Source organism: Halichoeres trimaculatus, unplaced genomic scaffold, assembly GCF_033239565.1.
Source record: "Halichoeres trimaculatus isolate MK-OKI-2021-1 unplaced genomic scaffold, fHalTri1.1 fHalTri1_scaffold_18, whole genome shotgun sequence".
Taxonomy (NCBI): domain Eukaryota; kingdom Metazoa; phylum Chordata; class Actinopteri; order Labriformes; family Labridae; genus Halichoeres; species Halichoeres trimaculatus.
The window spans coordinates 5,525,227-5,545,689 of NW_027437196.1; the positions used below are offsets into that span (position 1 = coordinate 5,525,227).

The 20,463-nt window shown below is 40.5% G+C and overlaps 3 protein-coding genes across 11 annotated transcripts in view; all 3 read left to right on the top strand.

Moving 5' to 3' along the window:
* The window catches only part of tnikb (TRAF2 and NCK interacting kinase b), a 63,985-nt gene extending 56,033 nt beyond the window's left edge, over positions 1–7,952 (top strand). For all 8 annotated transcript variants that reach the window (XM_074692920.1, XM_074692923.1, XM_074692922.1 and 5 more), the window contains 2 exons: positions 4,042–4,181; positions 4,282–7,952. In XM_074692920.1, the coding sequence (XP_074549021.1) occupies positions 4,042–4,181; positions 4,282–4,365 (224 nt within the window). In that variant the 3' untranslated portion in view covers positions 4,366–7,952. The remainder of the gene's footprint in view (positions 1–4,041; positions 4,182–4,281) is intronic.
* Positions 7,953–9,100: 1,148 nt separating this feature from the next.
* eif5a (eukaryotic translation initiation factor 5A) lies at positions 9,101–14,073 on the top strand. 2 transcript variants are annotated; one of them, XM_074693934.1, is made up of 5 exons: positions 9,101–9,228; positions 11,002–11,189; positions 11,840–11,944; positions 12,350–12,481; positions 12,744–14,073. In XM_074693934.1, the coding sequence occupies exons 2-5, from the start codon at positions 11,022–11,024 to the stop codon at positions 12,807–12,809; spliced, it is 471 nt and encodes a 156-aa protein (XP_074550035.1). In that variant the 5' UTR covers positions 9,101–9,228; positions 11,002–11,021; the 3' UTR covers positions 12,810–14,073. The 2 variants fall into 2 exon arrangements, with proteins under 2 accessions (XP_074550035.1, XP_074550036.1); XM_074693935.1 differs by having other exon boundaries at positions 9,166–9,228; positions 10,999–11,189.
* Positions 14,074–15,623: 1,550 nt separating this feature from the next.
* Positions 15,624–17,494, top strand: rpl22l1 (ribosomal protein L22-like 1). Its single transcript, XM_074693677.1, is given in 5 exon segments — positions 15,624–15,649; positions 15,651–15,714; positions 16,715–16,840; positions 17,079–17,200; positions 17,303–17,494. Coding segments are annotated over 5 exon segments (483 nt in total). The 3' UTR covers positions 17,448–17,494.
* The last annotated feature ends 2,969 nt before the right edge of the window (positions 17,495–20,463 follow it).

Here is a 20,463-nt window from a genome sequence, read left to right on the forward strand (position 1 = left end):
TGCTAATAGCTCAGCATTTTTAAGCCCTTCTCCTTTTACTCCTCACTCTCATCTTAAGGGCCAAAAAAGATACAAATGGTGAGTCCCAAAATGCTATTTTTTTTTAAATGCAGATACATGCCTATAATAGTTCAGATACAGATACTATAAAAAGAGTGAGTTGCAGTAATCGACGGTCAGGATTTTACAGTAAGGCAACCACTCCATCTCTGCAGCTTGATAAATTACAGAAACATGGAGGGTTTAATGTTTTCATCACTCATCAGGAGAGTCAATCTGAAGAATTTCAACCCAAAAACTGAAAAGTGTATTTCTTTAACGTCAAGTGTTGAGCATCCATCCTCTGCATGAGTTGACAACAACACGTCCCACAGAGCATCACCTCTACTCCACCACAGTCCTCACACACAGCATCTCTTCCTCTTCCTGCTCTATATACCTGTTTCTATGCACTGGGGGAAACACTTGTGTGTTGTTGGTCTGCTCTGTCCAGTTCTGTCCTCTTGTTCTGTATCACTGTCTCTTCAGAGGAGAAATTCTCATCCGTTCTGACGTTCATCCTTGATTGCGTGAGAAATATTTGTGAGATTCTGCAGACTAAAAGTGAGATCAAAGTTTAGCCTGAGCTGATAGCGAAGCACAGTACATCTAAACTAATCTATTATTTATCAGCACGCTCAGTCAAAGCACACAGAGGAAACTCGAGCACATCAAGGATGGATCGTGGATCTTATGATCCGAGTCGAGCAGAGCGTCTGTGTTTTTCCATTCGGCTCTCACTTTCTGGTTCTCAGATGTCAGTGTACTATACCCGGATCGATGAAACGTGTTTGACTGACTGTGTCTGTGTCCTGAAGCTCTGCTGGTTTACAGTGTGTGTTCTGTGTGTGGACATCATCTCCTGTGGACATGTTTGTGTGTATTTTACTGTCAGACCAGAGTTTCTCACAGCCAAGCCCAGCCTCAGCCCCCTCGGTCCAAACCAGAAACCAAACCCTGCATCGTAGAAGCGCTCAGTTCTGATGGTCGATATCCTTCCTCTGCGAGAAAAAAGAAAAACAGATCTATTTCAAGTTTACATGCAAAGACAAAAACACTCCCAAAGATTTTTCTCTCTGATAGAGGACTGTGACGCAGATCCTCTGCAGATTATTTTTCGTTTAGCATCTGTGCGCCCTGCAGGACTGTTGCGCTGCAGAAAGTCGGTCTCCAGCAATCGTTTAAGTTTGCCTGACTCAGCTCAACATTGTTTTGTTGAAAATCTTCAAAGTAGGTACGACCAGGCTCAGATCTTAGGAGTTTTAACCAGTTCATGACCCACTTGCCCCCTCTCTTCAGAGATGGGAGTTTTGGGACGTCGTGTCGAGGTGTTTGGTAAATCTTTGCTGGTCTGTTAACTTCCACCAGATCTGTGTTCAGTCCAGCTCCGCTCCGCTTCTCTGCAGTGCTGGGACGCAAAACAACTTGAATCACAAGACTGAGGATTTCCTGCACTTCCTGCCCCAGTGATGAGCCTCTGACCTGCTGACTCCAGGCCTGGCTCTGCTTTCTATTACAGTTTCTTGTTGTAGTTAGTGAATTACAATCTTGCATCAACAAAACGTTGAATCTGAAAATCAGCTGGATGCTTTGATATTTTTTCAGTGCTTGATTTGCTCTGTGCTGATGCGATGCTACGCTAACAGAGCCAGAGGAGCTAAACCCAGTGACTGGGATCCAAAGGTATCAGCTCCAGTGCTGTGAAGGATCAGAGACGCATCAAACAGGGGCGGCATTATGGGTGGGCCCAAAGGTCCCAGGACTCCAAAATTTTCTTATAATTGTTATATTTTTATATTATTTTATATAAGTTTAAATCGTGTTTTTTTTTTGTTAGCGTTATATGCTCTGTTTTTGTAAAATGAGCCATTTTTTAGCCTTCTGGGAAAAAACGTAAAAAAAAAAATCAACTTCATGATGGCGGGATCAAAACATTATTTTGGGAAAGATTATAGATTTGTATTTATTTTATCTAACCGTTGTTAATGTCCTTGGTCTTACAGCCTATAATGCAAAAATGTAAATTAAAGGTGAAAACAGCAACAAAATCCACTTTAAAACCACTCATAGTAACATTGGTAAATTGTCAGTCATTTTTATTAATGAAATTAATAATCTACAAACTCTTGTAACTTAAGGCCCACCTAGAACTGAAATCCTGGCTCAGTCCCTGGCACCAAACAGGGATCTGGTGGAATTTGGCTGTAAAGGGTTCACAAACCCAAACTCAAAGGGGCCGTGAGGAGTTTGAAAGTGGTCTTGAAAAAGTCTCCTTTCCAGGTCTATGCCTGATCGGGATCGACACTTTAAAATGGATTTATCAGCGCTAATATTGCTGGTTACAGGTGTTTTTAAATTGCTACTTCCTAGCTTCCAGTTTGGGTTGACCAGGATTGGGTCGATCTACAGCACGCCTAAGTCTCTATGACAACACTACGCCAGCTGATGAAGTTTATTAGCGAGAAGAGAGAAAAACACAGAGATCTGTGTTTTTCTCTGCTGAAAACATTTTCTATGACTAATTTTGTAGCGATGGTGGACACAGGAGCCTAACTGTCAGACAGAAAAGGCTAAAAGCTAATTAGCCTTTAGCTCGGGCTAAGCTGTTTGTGCTAATGTTGATTCCAACCCACAGTCAGCAGTTATTCTGCAGTGGTCTGTTCAAACCTGAGAGTCTATCAATAAAATGAAGAGTGAGGTTACGTTAGCTCTGATTGGTAGATGACTAGCAGGATATAACCAGGATTCACTAACGTTACACATTACAGACATGTCTTAGAGCACCGGGCTGCCAGCTGTACTAAATATAAACAGCTACTAAACTACAAACAAACTGACAGTATTTACTTGTCGTCACGTTAGCCTACAGATACGTCGGAGCACCGGGCTAACATATAGCCGGCTGCTACAACGTTTATTTGATGTCACATTTCAAACCGTAGCGCTACGTAACTGTACTGATAAATTCCTTACCACGGCGCCTTGTAACCAGTGAAAAGTTGTCTTTAACAAAGAAAACTTGTTTTGATCCGATCTCCATTTACTTCCTAAACAAACACACGCCTCACTACAAGTAATTTACAACAGTGTGTGGAGACTCCAGGCCACAAGGTGGCGAGGGAGTCCAATCAAAACAGATCCTCCTCATAGCATCTTTAAATCCCCCAAAATTGTTTGACACTGAGGGAGAAACAGTCAGCATGTGTTGTCTTCTTACACGGATGATCTTACGAGGAGATCTTACCTTCCTCCTTCTTTCATTTCCCATTAATTTGGGTTCTTACTCCTTATATAATACGTTTTAATGTTGTCAAACACCCCAACAAACGACAACTTAATGAGTCTCAGAGTGATTTAAAAGTCTACAATTAGGTAGTTTTCCTTTTTAATGACACAGACAAGATGTCTTTCACTGGGCGTGACTCTGCAGGAAACTCCTGAATCTGAGCGTGGCTTACGACATGTTTCTGATCCTATTTTTAGACAGAGGATTTCTGATTCACTCTCATGTGACATGCCTCCAAATGAGTCATAACAAAAAATGGCAAAAAACAAAACCTTTGAGGGACATTTATCGTGAAGCAGCTGCAGGAATCCAAGCCGCACTGAACTCTTTGACTGCCAGCATCGATTAGTGGTTCCTGAATAATTTATTCAAATCATAAAGTAGCATCAAAGTGATCAAAATCAATGGAAACCAAGAGATCCTGCGATACCTTCCGCTCCCCAGACACCAAATCCTCCTCAGGTAAAGAGCTCGGAGGTCGTTGAATCTGTCAGAAACTGCTGCAATAATCTCCTCCCGGAGGTGAGGCGGAGGAGGCCTCAGTGTGTGACTGGCTTGGGTGTGAGACTGGTGCTGAGTTTTCTCCTGTCCCAATCCCTGTCTGTGTGTGTGTGTGTGTGTGTGTGTGTGTGTGTGTGTGTGTGTGTGTGTGTGTGTGTGTGTGTTTATACGTATGTGTGTGTGTGTGTGTGTGTGTGCCCCTCCTGTCCCCGCAGCCTACATCCACTCCAACCAGATCATGGGCTGGGGAGAGAAGGCCATTGAGATCCGCTCCGTGGAAACGGGACACCTCGACGGAGTTTTCATGCACAAGCGAGCTCAGCGACTGAAGTTCCTGTCAGAGAGGAACGACAAGGTGAGTCCGACCCAGAGCGGTGATAAAAGACGGGATTAGAAAGAGCTACACATCCGCACAGAAACCGCACATTGCTGAACATAAATCCTCCTGTCCGCAGGTTTTCTTCGCATCAGTCCGCTCTGGCGGCAGCAGTCAAGTCTTCTTCATGACCCTGAACAGAAGCTCCATGATGAACTGGTAACCCTCCTCCTCCTCTTTGACCCACAACCCTCCGCCTCTTCACTCTGAGCATCGCCCCACATCAGGAGGGAGGGACGGCGGTACAACCGGAGGACTGCGTTTTTGTGTATGTTTGCGATGTGTGTATGTTGGAGGAAAACAAGCTGCTGAAAAGACATTTGAGTCACTGGAGGCGCAATCAGACCCCAGAAGTACATCCCCTTCAACTCTAGGGGGCGCTGCAGGCCTCATTGCTGATTTCACCGCCTGCTGAACAAAGGGGACGCCATGCACTGTCAGTGGACGATGCCTTCGCCTTCCATGTGGGTTGTTGGATGGTTGTTCAAGAGCGTTTGGATCCAGACTTCAAAGGACACTGACATCATGCCGAGTAGCCTTTGACTTCCCCGTTTCTTTCACCGGGAAGCTGTAGAAACGTTATCTGTGTAGCACATTATTGATTTCTTACAGGGTGTTCACACTGCGAGTACAATTTGTTCCTCCACTCTGCTTTCTAGTGGTAACGCAGGTGTTTACGACCACGTTTCGTGCAGCGAATCAGACTTCATTTAGTAAGTAGGGGTAAACATTTGTGGTGGTTAAAAGTAGCAACAAAGAAACTTTAGCTCGTCGTGTCAGGACTCAGAAGTTACTGAGGTGTTCTGACATCATTCTGTACATCCACACTGAGCTAAACTGAGAATTTAGACCAAATATTTTGTGCAGGAGGTCAGACTCGGACAGGGAAGAGAAACTAACCTGTGTTGCGAGTAAACTGCAGTTCCTCTAATGTCCACTAGAGGCTTTAACCAAAAGCAGAGGGATCCCTGTAGAACCCAATGTTAAAATGTCAATCTTTACAGCAAAATTTGACATGTTTACAGATTGGTACTAAAACAAATTTCAGCATGTAGGTTGTTTTTTTATTCATACACACTTTACAGAAGGTGAAACTTTTCCTGATGCTTTTATTAAAATTAGAGAAAGGGTCAAACTCTTTGCCTTTTCTGAGATTAACCAAAAGTTAGATTGAGTTAGCATTCCTAGCATCATCACGGGGCTTAAAAACAGCTCTCTTGAAACCAATGAGAGATGACACAGAGACTACATTTCTAGGATCTAAACGCCACCAAGTGTTGACTTTCGGTACTGCAACAGAAAAATTACCTCTTTGATTACAAGGCGTTTTTTATACATCTATTATCTGCTAATTTTGAACCTCTTTACAGGATTTCACACCCAGCGATTTTGATTTTTCATCCAGAGATGTAAAATATCGTAGCTCCTTCCTCAAACCAAAAGTTTTATGATCACAGATGTCAGCAGAAGCTTCAAGTTTGAATCCTGGGATGGTTATTTTTAAATATGTTTAACTTCTTGAGATTTTAGCTCTGTCAGATATGAGATCAAAGAAAAAAGAAGAACACAAAATCCCCTTTAAAAAGCGACAGACATACTGGGAGAGACGGTTTCTGACTTGTTTCAGACTTTTAATTAAGTCCCTGCTGTGTGATTTTAAATAACCTGACAATCATGAGAGAAATGGGTAAAAATATAAAATAACAAAGATAAGAAGAAAATTTAGATACTTAAGCATCAAATCGGGGATGTTTTCTTGCCCATATGTGAAAACCATTTTTGATCCCATGACTATTTTTTGTCTCCCTAATTATGTCATAATACTAAAACTTTTTAAAATTACCTGAAAAGTATGAACAGTAATCTTTACAAACAGGACTTAATTCACTTTAAGCTCAAAAATAGCCAGAACATCGCACTGAGTCACCTGCTAAATGTTTTCTACTTACATAAATGATAGTCTGTTTTTAATTTTCCTCATCTCAGCCACTTCTGAAAGTGAAGACCTGTTTTTCTAAACTCATAGGATGTTTTTCTAGACAAACATCTTGTAGCAAAAACGAATAGATGTCTCCTTTGCGCTGTCGGTTGTTTCCTCATGCAACAAAATAGGGCTACACCAGAATCGGCTCACTGTGTAAAACCGCTCCAGACATCCATGTTGTTTCTTGATCATTACTCTGGCTCTGTAGGTGATGAATGGACCTGCTGTGAGTTGATGACAGTGTTGCTCACAGTGTGAACACTCATTACGAGTGCTGCTTCTGCTCAAACACCTTCTGTGTCTGTTCCCTGTTAGAAGAGAAAAATACTACAAACGACCGGTTGGCGTCACGTGGGAATCAGACACTTGTCGTTGAGGATGCTGCACAGCTACTGCGGCCACTTTGTTCTGGTGTTTTGCTAACAGGGGAAGGGAGCTTGTAGATATTGTATTATTGCTGCAACAGCAACACACAAAAACAGAATCTCGACATCGTTTCTCACAAAAAAAGAACTTGGTGTAGAGTAGTTGCCAACTTCTGGAAGTTTCTACTATTGCTGCCCTTTGTTCTCTCCACCTTTTTCTGTCCCTGCTGTTCTGTGTACACCACACCTGTGTAAATACTCACTTTGATGTTAAGGGCAGACTTTGCAGCGCAGGTGTGAAAACAGAGGAAAAGATAAAAAGCAGTTTGGCTTTTTTTTTTTTTGTCTGTAAAATCTGTCAATTCTGTAGTTTCTGTTGTATTTTTTTTTAAGACGACAAGCCGAAGGTTCAAACTCCACATTTTCTCCGTCACAGTTCATCACTGTTTATTTAGTTGTGCATTTTTGCATGGTGACATACATGTTTTACCTGTCATCACTTGTTATAAATCAATCGTTTTAAGGCAATACACTGACTGATTAATCTGTACAAGCCGAACAATAAGGAGCAGACTTTCTACAACAACTCTCCTCACAACACTCAGCTGTAACGTGAAAGTTAGCATATTAATCACAGCATCTGGCTTTTTCTCACCAGTTACAACCAGATGGGTGAAAATTGTAAACAGAAAGATTGCAAATTTGGCAGTAAATGCATATTTGTTTGATGCTCACACCCAGAGAGCAAGCAGGGCTGGACCTCACCTTTTTTTTGACTGACGGTCCCTGGATGTGTTTGTGGATTTCTGAGGGAGAGGTGTTCATCTGTTACTTGATTTTTTTCATTTTTGAGGATGTGATAGGTGCAAGCGATGCCGCTCTAAAGGTCAGCTGAAGCCTTTTACATGTGCAGGATGTTAGCAGTAATCTACACCCTGTGAATAAAGGTCAGGAGGCAGGGTCAGGTCGAGAAACCATAGATAAAAGATATATATACTGTAAGAATTTTCGTTATGATGATATCATACTGTTCATTTAAGGGAAAGACAAAAAATAATGTTCACTTGTTAAAGCTTAGTTGTCTTTCTACAGAATAGAGAACATAGCTATAAGAATTTCTAAAATAAAAAAATACAATGTTTTTATTGTGGTATTATTTGTATTTGTATTTCAATTTTTGTACGTATCAAGACTGTGAACGTATGTACGGCTGTTTGCCTGTGAGTGTGTGTGTGTGTGTGCGTGTGTAGATGAGCAGGTGTGTGCACAGGTGTGTGACATGCATGTGAGTGTATGTTTTCACCTTGTCTGAATCACTGGAATCAGTCGAAAAGACGACCTCAGTCTGGTAACACACATCTGTGGTGTTTGAAATTCTACAATAAATGTTCTCTCCTTGTACAGCAAAAACATCCGCTCCGTGTTCCTCTCTTTGCCGCCTACGTTTCCTCTTCATCACACAGAGCTGCTTTCATGACAGGTGTGTGGGGTGGCAACAGATCTGGCAGATACTTTTAGCATTATTCAGTCTATCATGTGTCAGGAAGTTGTTAAAAATAAAACAAATAAAGCCTAATTTTTTTCAAATGAGAGTCGAAAAACTTCAACTTTTAATGTGAATTCACCAAAAAATGGACATTTTAACATTCAAAAAGATGGAACTTGCAATTTTGACATATTTACAAAAAAGTTATAACAATTAATTTATACAAATATTTTGTTCTTTTTGCACAATACTAAAAAAAGGATTAAAAAAACATTAAATATACTTTACTGAAGACTAAGGCTTTGCAACTGTAAGAATCCTGAAGTATAATGCATAAGTGACAGTCTGCTCCACTATAATATGCTGTGGTTATGTTAGCGGGGATATTCTGCATTAGAATATTGTGATTTTAGATCTTATTTCTGAAATGTGGTGTGCAATCTTAATACAAAAAAACAGTTGTCACTTAGTGTTAACTCCTTATAAACAACATAATTTAAATATTTGCAAATCATTTACATAAAATTGTTGCAAAGAATTAAAATGAAACACAAAAAATAACACTTTTTTCTTCAAATTATATTCAAGTCAGCGTTTATTTTTTACCACATCCAGATAACATCAAGGCTTGGAATTTAAAAAAAAAAACAGAGCTGAATAACACAACAACTAAGTAAATAGATAGGAGTAAAATTAGGCCATTTATATTTGGTAAAGCTTGGCAAAAATTTCGTGAATAAATACATTTAATTGGATGGAATAGAATATTCTTAATTTAGCCCTCCATGGGGGAAGTTTTGTTGTCACAGCAGCTCACAGAAAAATGCAATAAATACAATGAATGCAATATCAATAAAAATAGAAAAATAAAAGAATACAAAATTAGAAATTTAAACCAATATAGAAAAGTATGAAAAATTACAATTTACATAAAAACAAAAACATATTTACATAAGAACCCCCCAAAAAACCCAAACCTGACCCAAAAAATATCAAGATCTTGTTCTCGTTGGTTGTGACTGTACTGTTTGGTTGCCATGTTTGCTCCGCATGCCAACCTCCTCAGACCTGGCAACCCTTTCTGCCGGGCATCCACCGGAACTCATAAACGCCCCCCCTCCTCCTTCCTCTACGGGTGCTGCAGTAAAGTTGGCCGCGCGTGCGCACTCTCGGTCCTCTTTTTCTTGGAAGGTAAGTGTGGCATGGCGCGTGTTTCTGCCTTGAGGGGGATAAACGATGGACTTAACGATCATTTAAGTGAACTAAGAATATATTCCGAGGCGCTAAAGTAGCTGTGTAATGTTTCGAGGAGATGTGAAAGTAGTTATTTGATTCGTCGGGGGCACGGCAGGGTGTGGGTGTCCGTGTTTAAGCTAACGGACCAGGTTGAATCAAAGGGACATGCGGCCTTCGGCGGCGCGGCCGGTGGAAGTCGCATGTCATCCTTAACGCTTTTGTCCACAAATTTATCCAAGGCTTCTTTGGAATCCACTGTCTATCCGTCCTTGTAGCTTCAAATATTGGATTCAAACGACTTAACAGCCTTCACAACAGGCGCTTACTGGGAAACATGAATCTTTTATTTGGACGGAGCTGAATGGACAGCTAGCGTGACTAGCGCCTTTTAGCATCCTATTAGCTTCCCCAGCCGGATAACGGTATTTACTGTTTTAGGAGCAGAATGCGCATGTTGGCTGCTCAATAAACCTCCCAGAACTTTATACTTAAGCAGACAGTGTTAAATTATTTGTCAAATGTTGTTCATGTCCTATAATTTCAACCCTTTATTTTGCTAGCATGTGAGCCGTATAATTGGCTCAGAGTCTACCGTTATCTGGCGCTGTTTTCACCTGTAAACTGAAGGCCAGCTAATTTGGTAAAGCTCGCGTTTGGCTGCTGTTTCCTGTCACATAATATGTATTGACGTGTTAAATCTTGTAGTGTTCATTTTAAGTCATTAGAATTTTGGCTATTGTGATGTAAAAATAATTAAATGATAGTTGTAGTGAGTTGAGATGTGTCACTCGGGGGCAGCATGAGAAACTGGTGGCAGTGATAAAGTGGCGCAGCCGCGTGTTGACGCTGGACAGTTGTTGATGCTTTCACATATTAACGCAACCGTTAAGGCTCTGCCAAGTCCGTTTTTTTTTTTATTAAAGAGTGGATGAAATTAAATGTTTTGAGCCCTTCGTTAAAATGCCACTTTACAAAATCTCGCGATATTAAGTTTTTGCACGTTGCAGTTCACGTGGTAATTAACTAGCTCACAATCAAACCGTTAGTATATTTATGTCCACATTAGTCAACTTGAAAAATATAAAACTTGAAATCCACCCAGTGTTAAAAAATAGAAAAAATCTGAAAAACGTTAACAAATAATAATCACACATACAAACTGTTGTGTAAAACTTTGAATATTTAAGGCTGTTACTTTTATGTCTTCTTAAAAAAAAAAAAAAATCAGTAAACACATCTTTGTACAGCCTTGCTTTAGTCCAGGTCTGTGCTTTTAAGTGTTTCAATGAAACCACACCCTGCCATGTTTGTTTTGAAGGACCAACCTCTCACGTGACCACATATTGTTCCCTAACAGTGCAGGGCTAACCACAGGAAAGGGAGTATATAAAAACATTAATACCTAAATTCATATCATTAACGAATTTTTGATTCAAATCCAAACATTATTTTTTTAACCTTGTATCTGCAGATGCACTGAGCTATCTTTATCATGTAAACTGGTGTGTAAACGCCTTGAAACTCCAGGTTAATTAGGTGGAATCAAGGTTTGCCGTGTTTGTTTTTATTGGTATAGGGAACTCCCATAACTACCTCGTGCCACTTCATACATACTCAGTGACTCACTTCATTTTCATGCTGACTCTGAACTGGACGTGTCTGTCTGTGTTTGACTTTGCTGTGGTGTTGACGAATAAGTTTTTAAAACTCTCAAAATGTGTCCAGCAGTGCCCCTGACCCATCGCACCATGGCAGATCCCGATCTTGACTTCACGACTGGTGAGTCTGGCGCCTCCGCCACTTACCCCATGCAGTGCTCTGCTCTGCGTAAGAACGGCTACGTGGTGCTCAAGGGACGTCCCTGCAAAATCGTGGAGATGTCCACCTCCAAGACCGGCAAGCACGGACATGCTAAGGTAAAGTTACCTCTAAATGCCGTCTGATGATGGTGAAACATTGCCCTGGTAGTGCAGTTATGTCGCCTTATCTTTGTCTTCAAACATTACGCTGCTGCCTCTTGGACTTTAACCAGAGAGAAAAGAATCATCTTTGTGTTTTGTCCTCACCTTTTGAGTGACTGTAACTCAGAGATTTTTTGAAGTATTTGTGTTTTTATTTCACCTAATACTTCAGTCTTATTCGGTGATTTAAAAACCAGATGACCAAAAGGAGTCACAGTAAAAATGTTAATGACTGACTGTTGGAGCCACCGTGAGGAGTTTTATACTGATTACAAAACAGGAAATAAAATGGATGACTCTTAATAACATATGAAAACAAATGAGGCCATCAGCGTAAAGATTGGTAGCTTAAGTTTTAATTAAACAGCTGCTGGAGGAGTTAGGAGCTTTGTTTCCTTATTTGTCTGAAACACAACAAACTTATTTATATTTACCCTTTGTTTATGATTAAAACAAACCCTGCTCAACTCACTGTGGCTGTTAGGCAGTTTCTCCTGACTAATGGAGGACACTTTTTCTGTTTGGTCTCAGTATTGTGACTGACTCAGATTTTCAGGGCGGGGCTCTTAAATGACGTCACATTTAAAAAAAACTTTCTGGTGCAGGTTAACCTGGTTGGAATCGACATCTTCACCAACAAGAAGCATGAAGATATGTGCCCCTCCACCCATAACATGGATGTCCCCTCCATTAAGAGGATAGACTACCAGGTACACGCACGGTTCAGACATCTCATGAACATTCTTTCACACAGGTGTCACAACATTTAAGTCTAGGGTGTGTTCGATCATGTGCTCTGTAGCTGCAGGCGGCTCATTAAGCTAACATTAAGAATTCTGCTAGTCTCATGATTATATCAAATGAAAGGAAGTGAAGTGTTTTTTTCAAGATATTAAAACCAGCATCTCTGTCTGTGATCGGTGATGGCATCGTGAAATTAAAGCGTATTTGATAAAAATCTGCAGAAAGTAATTTTATCAAATTGGAGTCTTGTGACAGTATCACAAATATGTGAAAACTATTTACATTTTGATGAGGTTAAATATTGGATTTCAGTCTTTATTTAGACTTCTAACCCAGATATGTGTGTGTTTACCGTTTCCTCCCCTTCCCAGCTGGTTAACATCAACGAAAGCTACATGTCCTTGATGAGCGACAACGGTGACATCAGAGAGGATCTGCGCGTCCCTGACAGCGAAGTCGGCAAGGAAATTGAGGCAAAGTTTGAGGCTGGAGATGAGTTCATGGTGAGGGCTTCTGAATTATAAGCTGACGGTCTTCAATGTTCAATCTACAATCACGAAGAAGTCAGTGCTGTTCCTGGGTTTGTGTTGAGGAAGTGAGAGGTGTCAGATTTCTTTTTTGATCAAGTCGGATCATTTTTGGAAGCAGTGAGGGTGGTTATGTCATCCTCAACACTTTCTCCTCTCCTCTCTGCTCATAAAGCTGTCGTACTGTTTTGATTTAACCTCAGATGATTGACACCGGCATGTTTTGGTCTCCCTGCAGGTCACCGTGATTTCTGCCATGGGGGAGGAATGTGCTGTCGCTACCAAGGTCCTGGCCAGCAAATAGGGAGACGGACTTTGCTGCCCAGGCAACAAGCACCACCCACAACCAGTCTCTTGCATTCTCATTGGTTCTGTCACCAAAGCGTCGGCCTTCACAGACAACCTCAATCATTCTGTTGTGATTTCTCTCATCAATGATCTTTTGTTTTGTTTTTTTTTCTCTCCTCCCCTTTCGTTTCTCTTTTCCATTTGCTGTTTGGAGAGTTCTGCCGCAGCTCGCTGCGTGGTCCTCTGTCTGATCGCTGAGGTTTTGTTTGGTAACGATCTACTTTATATAAAACAACTTCAAAAATAATGATCAGTTGCTCATTCCTGCTTATTTTTGCCTTCAACGTGTTGGTTTTGCCACTCACATTCCTGAATGTTTAAATAACAACGGGATTCAGCTTTTGTATGATTATTTTTTTATATTCTTGAATATAGCAGGTCTAAAGCCTTTTAGAGGGGAGGGGATGGGAGGGAGGGGAGTGTTTGAGTTACTAAAGCAGTGGGAGGGAGGGTTTCCCCTGTAGATACTAAATTCTGGTGTAGGTCGTCCCCCTAGCAGCCATACCGCTTTCCAGCATGGCCCGTGCTCTGGTTCCTGAGTGGATTGAGTGCGACCCGGTCTTTTTCTCCTAATCACTGGGATTGATGGTGGCTAGCACTAAAGAGCACTTGAGGTCCATCGCAGCATGTCAAACCTCTAAAACCAAGAAAAGAGAAGTCTTTTATTTTTTTTTCTCCCCCTCTATGAAGAACAGAAGCAAACTTCAGTGATTAACCCTCGTGATGCCAGTCTCTTGTCTGTGTAGAAGTTTGAGGTTCGTGAGCGTTCAGTGCACTCACACCTCTTGTCCGCTGAGGCAGTCGAGGGCTCGCCCCGCTGCCCCGGCTATCCCCCAATACAAAAGGAGTGTTATATTTTGTTTAGAGAGGCATGAGTGTGTAGCGGTGTGGGCCTCCGAATGTGGGAGGCGGTTTGCAGTGAGGCGTGTTTCTTTTGAGGGACTCGATCGGGACGGGGAGGGTGGTAGAGTTGCAAACTTTTTGTTCACTCGAGGCCTTTGTCACCTGACTGGAGATGGCAAAAATAAAACGATGAAACAAATGGACAAAAACTGCAAATGATGTCTGGTTTTGTGTCTCTAATGTACTTATGGAATATGTCAGGTGAAGGCAGGTGATAGGTGAAATCTGCTTCTCTGTAGACAAGTCTTAACCATGTTAAAAATTTTACAATTTAATGTTCCTGAAAATAAACCGATGGCGCTAAACTTTAAAAACAACAGGTATCTGGTTCTATTACTTAAGAAAGTGGTCATAACAAATAAAAAGTTGGTGGCACCTGAGTTGGCAAGTTTTGCTTTCCATTACCTTCATTTTTCTGAGATTCGGCCCTTGTTGATTGCCATATTCATTACTTGGCAACCTGAACATGTTCCTGTCAGCGACACCTTGTAGCTTGTAGCCTCCTTTTTTTAATCATATCAAAATTTAAAGGATGAAAAGGGCTCAAAGTGAACTTGCAACAAAGTTTTTCTTACAGATTGTAGCTCAGTGTTTTTACATATGGGATGACACTGTGTGCAAAAGCACTTTAACATGACCAAGGGCATAGAAATATTCAGACATACAGTCACAGGAAGGTCCCCCCAGCCTGGGGTGTTTCCGGTACTTTCCTGCAGTGAAAATATAATGCCTGTGGCACATGTCCCTGCTAAAGATCCGCATTTAAATTTAAGAACATGGACAGAAAGCTGTGGGAAACCAACAGAGAACACCTGGAAACAAAATTAAAACTTAGTGAAAATGAGATTCAGGAATACTTTGAGACAGTAAACAAACTTTGAATAATACGTCCATTCAAACAGGTAAATTACACAAGATACTCCTCATTCACAAACAGAAGTAGCAGCCTGTGTGTGAGCCTGTACATATGAGAAACACGTTCAAACTGTTTCTCCTGGAGAAATGTAGTTTCACTTCTTTGTGCTGACTCATCTTTGTTGTGTTTCTGTATTTGAAGTCATGGCAGCAGACACACCCTGTATGGTGCCACGAGGGTGAAGAGCCACAAATGGCCCCATGATGGAAAGAAGGAGGCATATTTACTTTTTCCAGTGTACCCATCTGTTCTGTGACTCACTGGGAGGATTGATTCTGTGTGTGTGTTCATACGTATGCAGCTGATCATACAGGCCAGTCTGAAGTCTTGGACGTAACAGGAATTGTGTGTGTGAATGATTGGCCAGGCTCTGCAGGGTTATTATCAGGGTGTGTATGGGCTGAAGTTGACCTTTGGACCTGGCTCAAACAGGTGGTGAAGCAACAGAGTAAAACTCCCACTTTAAAATAAGTTATTTTTAGTCATGACAAGATAAATCTTGGGAATGTCTACTACCAAGTAATGTCCTTTCTGTGGAAGCCCATTTCTACCAGGTCCAAAAAAAATCTTTGTAGGACTTGGCCAAAAAAAAAAAAAAAAAAAAAAAAAGATTCTTTGTTGAAATTATAAAAAACTAAGGCCTTATTTTATGGAAGCCAGCTCCTCCCATGAAAACAAAAATATTTAAAATACTAAGTCTAAGTTTTAAAACACTAGAGACTTATATTTAAGCTTATTTATGCCAGTACATAAAAGGAAAACTTCCCCTACTTATATTTTTTTTTTAATTTTAGTGTGATTTATAAGCTGTTATTTCAAATAAATGTTCTATTATTGATTAATTTACTCATTAATCACTCCTGGCGGGAACGCACTACTAAACTTTTCCGAATCCGTGTGTGGAAATATTTATTTCAGCCGTTAGAGTTGGAGTCCAGTGAATGACCATATATGGTGAGGGCGTTCCGCTCAGCACAGGTCACGTCACTTCTGCGTCATGTCCGGCTCTTCCTTTCCCCTCCGACTTCTAGACATGGCGCCGGTGAGTTAAAGCAGTTCCTCCGCTATATGTGAAATATATAAATAATCCCTTTAGCTTATTTACTCCGTTTTTCACTATGAAACAATAAACAATATCCAAACGGCTTAGTGACGTTAAAAGTGAATTTGAATCATTTATTTAAGAAAGGAAAGCCAATGCTAACTGAGTTAGCATTAGCATATGGAAGTCCTGTCGTCTGCCTTCACGTGTTCCATTCAGTACAACTACACGGAATAAAAGGGAATATTTAATGTCCATACACATATATTTATCTCAGAAAGTGCAATGTAGTCGACTTGGTGTATGTGCTTGTTATTCACTCAGTCATAATTATAAATGGCACTTACTATGAAAATATAATCTCATTCTCACGTGGCCTTATGTAGGTATTCTCATTAACTTGTTTGAAAGATATCGCTAACTATAATACTTAAAAAAATGATATAGCCTCTGTTTAAAAGAAGAGATAGAAACGAAGTTAAATGTTTTTAAGTTGATTCCTGTGGTTCCTCCAAGTGTCCAACAAGCTATAAATTTCAGGTATCATAGGTATTATTAAATATAAACACTACAAAGATCATTACAAAGATTATGGTATTAACTATTGTAGATATCTCTGTTTATTTGCTTGTAAATAGCAAAAATAAACATGGATGCATAAAGTTGGATTTTTGTAGATATTTCCAAACTCCTTTTATCAATACATGTATACATACATTTTTTTTCCATATGAAGAACACCCATTGTCTCTCTTTTCCATATACCATAAGGTTACTCATCTTCTAACATAGATACGGCTAGTAAAATGACATTGTATTCTCTCATAAATCTCAAAAAAATTCTTCTAGCAGCCACATGAACTATATAATTCCTTAAAAAGAAGTTTCTACAACAAAGATGTCCTCATACATCTGATAAGTGTTTTGTGTTTATTAAGACAAGGAGTAGGATTGAATCTGTGATGCTGTTGACACTAAATCTGCTTTCTTAACACTTACAGATCAAACAGAAGAGACTTGCTGGAAAGCCAGCTGCTGGTAAAAGAGCCAAGAAAGGAGCTCTGTGGAAGTTCACATTGGACCTCACCCACCCTGTGGAGGATGGCATCCTAGACTCAGCAAACTTTGTAAGTCTCACTGCATCATGTGGCACTTTTTCATCTCCTTAAAAGGGAATATTCATTAAAATGTAATATTAGATATTGATTTTAAGACATGGGCCTTTTTGGTGAAAAAATTTCCTTATGGGTGAATTTATTCACCAATCCAAACAGCTAACACTGTGTATGGACTAGGGTGCCCTTCCCTAGCTCCTAATCTACTAGGGTTCTCTTCCCTAGTGTGTCACTGTTCTCTGATTAACAGGAAACCTACCTCAAAGAGAGGATTAAGGTCAATGGAAAGACCGGGAACCTTGGGAACACGGTCCAGGTCGGCCGCATGAAGAACAAGATCAACGTGTCGTCTGATAAGCAGTTCTCCAAGAGGTAATGACGCTTCAGGACTTCGAAACAAAAATATTTTGAAATTAATGATAAATTGATGCGTCCTGTGTGTACACAAATTCTGACTTTACCTGCGTTCGCCAGGTATCTGAAGTACTTAACCAAGAAGTACCTGAAGAAGAACAACCTCCGTGATTGGCTGAGAGTGGTGGCGTCTGACAAGGAAACGTACGAGCTGCGTTACTTCCAGATCAGCCAGGACGACGAGGAGTCGGAGGCAGACGAGTAAACAGCGGAAGCATTTTTGTGTGTGGGAGAATAAAAATGGAAAAAGAACTTTGCTGTGTTTGGGTTTTTATTGTGTTTTTTTGCACAAATTGTTACTTAAAGCTGCGGACAGTCACTTGGCATATTTAATTAAGAAAAAAACTCATTACATTATCGCTGAAACTGTTACATGAGGTATAAAAGGTATCACTTTAATATATTTTAAAAGAGGGGTTACATCTTGAATTGAAAGCACAACTTTTTGAGATAACACTGTCATTTCTGAAAGCTGTGAAGATGAGCAACATGATTTGAAACAGTCACTTTAGTGTTCCTATAAAAGGAGTATTCACTGCGGGCTTCTAGTATCTGGCTGATCTTGGTGTGCTGGTGCTTGATGGTTTGCAGTTATTCAAGTGGACACTAGGTGGTGCTGCTGTCATCATAGCTGGTTCAGCTGCTGAAGAGAATGTGGAATGAAGTCACCTTAGATCTTTTGTGTGATGAAGTTATGGTCCAAAGTTAATTTCTAATCAACTTGATAGACTAAAAAAATTCTTAAACTGAGTTCACGAATTCTTTCTTGGGTTTTCCATTGGATCCCAAAGTAGAGGGTCACGAAATGCCTTGCAAAATCTGTTTAACATTTGCACATTTCATCCATCATTGTGAAACTTTGAACAAAAACAGGTTATCATGTGTCAGTAGAGGCAGATTCATTAAGGAAACATTGGTCTAAGTATCAAATGCCTTTTCTTGCCTTTTTTGGATTGGCCTGAGTGTATTTCCACAGAACCTCTATTTTGGGGTCACAACCTGAAGAGTTTGGAAACCATATCATATTGATTTGGTCTTGAGATATCTGAATGCTCCCTAGGCCTCATGGGAGCTGTAGTGTTTGACTGATGCTGAGAGAGCAAGGGATTTTCCTCATCTCTTCAGACTGCGTCCATCTCCGTCTGTTCTTTGCTCCTGTTCTGTTCAACACGCTCCAGACTGCCAACGAAAACCTTTATCCTCTTAAACAGAAAAGGATGTTGGCTTCTGATCTGTGTGTGTGTGTGTGTGTGTGTGTGTGTGTGTGTGTGTGTGTGTGTGTGTGTTTGTGTGTGTGTGTGTGTGTGTGTGTGTGTGTGTGTGTGTGTGTGTGTGTGTGTGTGTGTGTGTGTGTGAGTGTGAGAGTTATCTGCTGAATAACTGGTGGTGGATGCATTCCTGAGCCTACATGCCATATCCACAACAGATGAGTGGGTGGAAGTGAATCCAGACACACACACACACCCAGGTTTACATCTGGATTTCAACATGAATAAAAGATAAAAACTTACATTAGAGATAACATAATGAAGCGTTTCACTGTCCTAAAGTGAACCCCTGGATTTTGAGATATGTCTGTAGCTGCAGAGTCTGCCATTTGTAAATGTGATGTTTTTATCTTAGTAGAAGAGATTTAGTTTAATTTTTAAACAAGAAAGTTTCAGGTTTCTTCTGATAAATATAAAGCAGAACTAATTTGTAAAATGTTTGTCTGAAAAAAAGGGCAATAATCATTACATTTTGCTTGGACATGTTACCTTTTCATTTTTAATGAGTGTGAAACCAAGTGCAAACCTCCAGCCGTGAGGAACAAAGCCGATTTGGAGGTGTTTAAAACTGCAGTTCTTTGAGTGTCCACTAGAGGCTGACTGCAGAAGTACCAGTTACCACAAACACAATAATTCAAAAAGCAGCCTCAGAGCATCAAAGCGTCACCGCCATGCTTCCCTCTAGGCAGGGTGTTTTTTTCAACATGTGCTTAATTCTACCTCCTCAAGATGCATCGCTTTCTCAAGTTTCAGTTCAGCTCAAAACTTCTGTTGCTAATTTTTTTTTTTTTAAAGGTCCCACATTCTGCTCCTTTTCTGCAGTTTAATGTGGATTGCTGATGTCTTCATGAAATGGTAGTAACATGTTTTGGTCCAAAAAGCCAATAAATCAAGCACAGCAGCATTGTTTCCAGGCTCTCATAGCCCCTCTGTTCAGAACGCTCTGATTTAGTGGGCGTGGCCTTCATATGTAAATGAGCTACCGCTGATACCGCCCCGCTCTTCCACGTCACTGAGAGCGGCGCCACGAGCTCTGAGTGCACAATGTTTAGAAAACAGCAAAACTAGTTTACTGTAACATTACAGGCTAAAACAACAGGCTAACTGCAGCTAAAGTTAGCATCCTGAAGCTAACACAGAGACAGGGGGGACACTGAGGAAAAGCTCTTACATCTGCTCCACAGCACACAGCATTTAAAATACTCACATTTCCAGGGTCCCAGGTTTGTTGGTGGATGGTTGGTAATGCGCCCGGATTCAGGACCAGTCTATTGGCTAGCCCTCTGTTGGACTGTCCAAAGTTGGGAAAGCAGTCGGCCGTGAAGTGACTAGCACACACATGCTCAGTTTTACTGAGTGTAGCTGGAACATTTCCTTGATAAATGAACTCTAGCCACTTAGTCTGTCTTCTTCCGAGATGGGAAGCTTGTGCATGAAACTATGTGGCTGTTTACAGCCAAAAACAGAGCAGTGATGGCTCTTCAGGATTTTACATTCACAAGCACTACTAAGTACAGGTTTTGTCATTAAATATCACATTTTGTGGGCTGGGAGGAAAGCCAAAGACCCACAAATTTCCCTAAAAGACTTTATACAGTAATTTTTGCATAATATGGGACCTTTAACAAAGTAGAGATGACTTGTCTTGTGTTTGTGGGCCAGTAAACTGTTATTCATGAAGTTTGACCATGGAGATGTATCTAGATGCACTTTACTATGCAAACCTTTTGTTTGCCTGCTGCCACTAAGTCTTGCTGCAGATCTTATTTAATACTACTTAGACTAATAATAAAAATAATAATTCTTTAGAACTTTTCGAAATATTCAGAGATGCCTGACACAAAGCTCAAGACAGGAAACTTTGAGTGTTACTGTATAAACTGGTCCAATCCTGAGCGCCAACACAGGTCAAGGTTTCAGCCTGGATTTGATTATCAGACCAAAAATACAGAC

Excerpts from the sequence above, each read along its gene's own strand:
- eif5a (XM_074693934.1), top strand. The coding sequence starts at position 11,022 with ATGGCAGATCCCGATCTTGACTTCACGACTGGTGAGTCTGGCGCCTCC. Across the intron at positions 11,190-11,839 it reads GCAAGCACGGACATGCTAAG|GTTAACCTGGTTGGAATCGA; the intron begins GTAAAGTTACCT and ends TTTCTGGTGCAG. Across the intron at positions 12,482-12,743 it reads AGGCTGGAGATGAGTTCATG|GTCACCGTGATTTCTGCCAT; the intron begins GTGAGGGCTTCT and ends GTCTCCCTGCAG.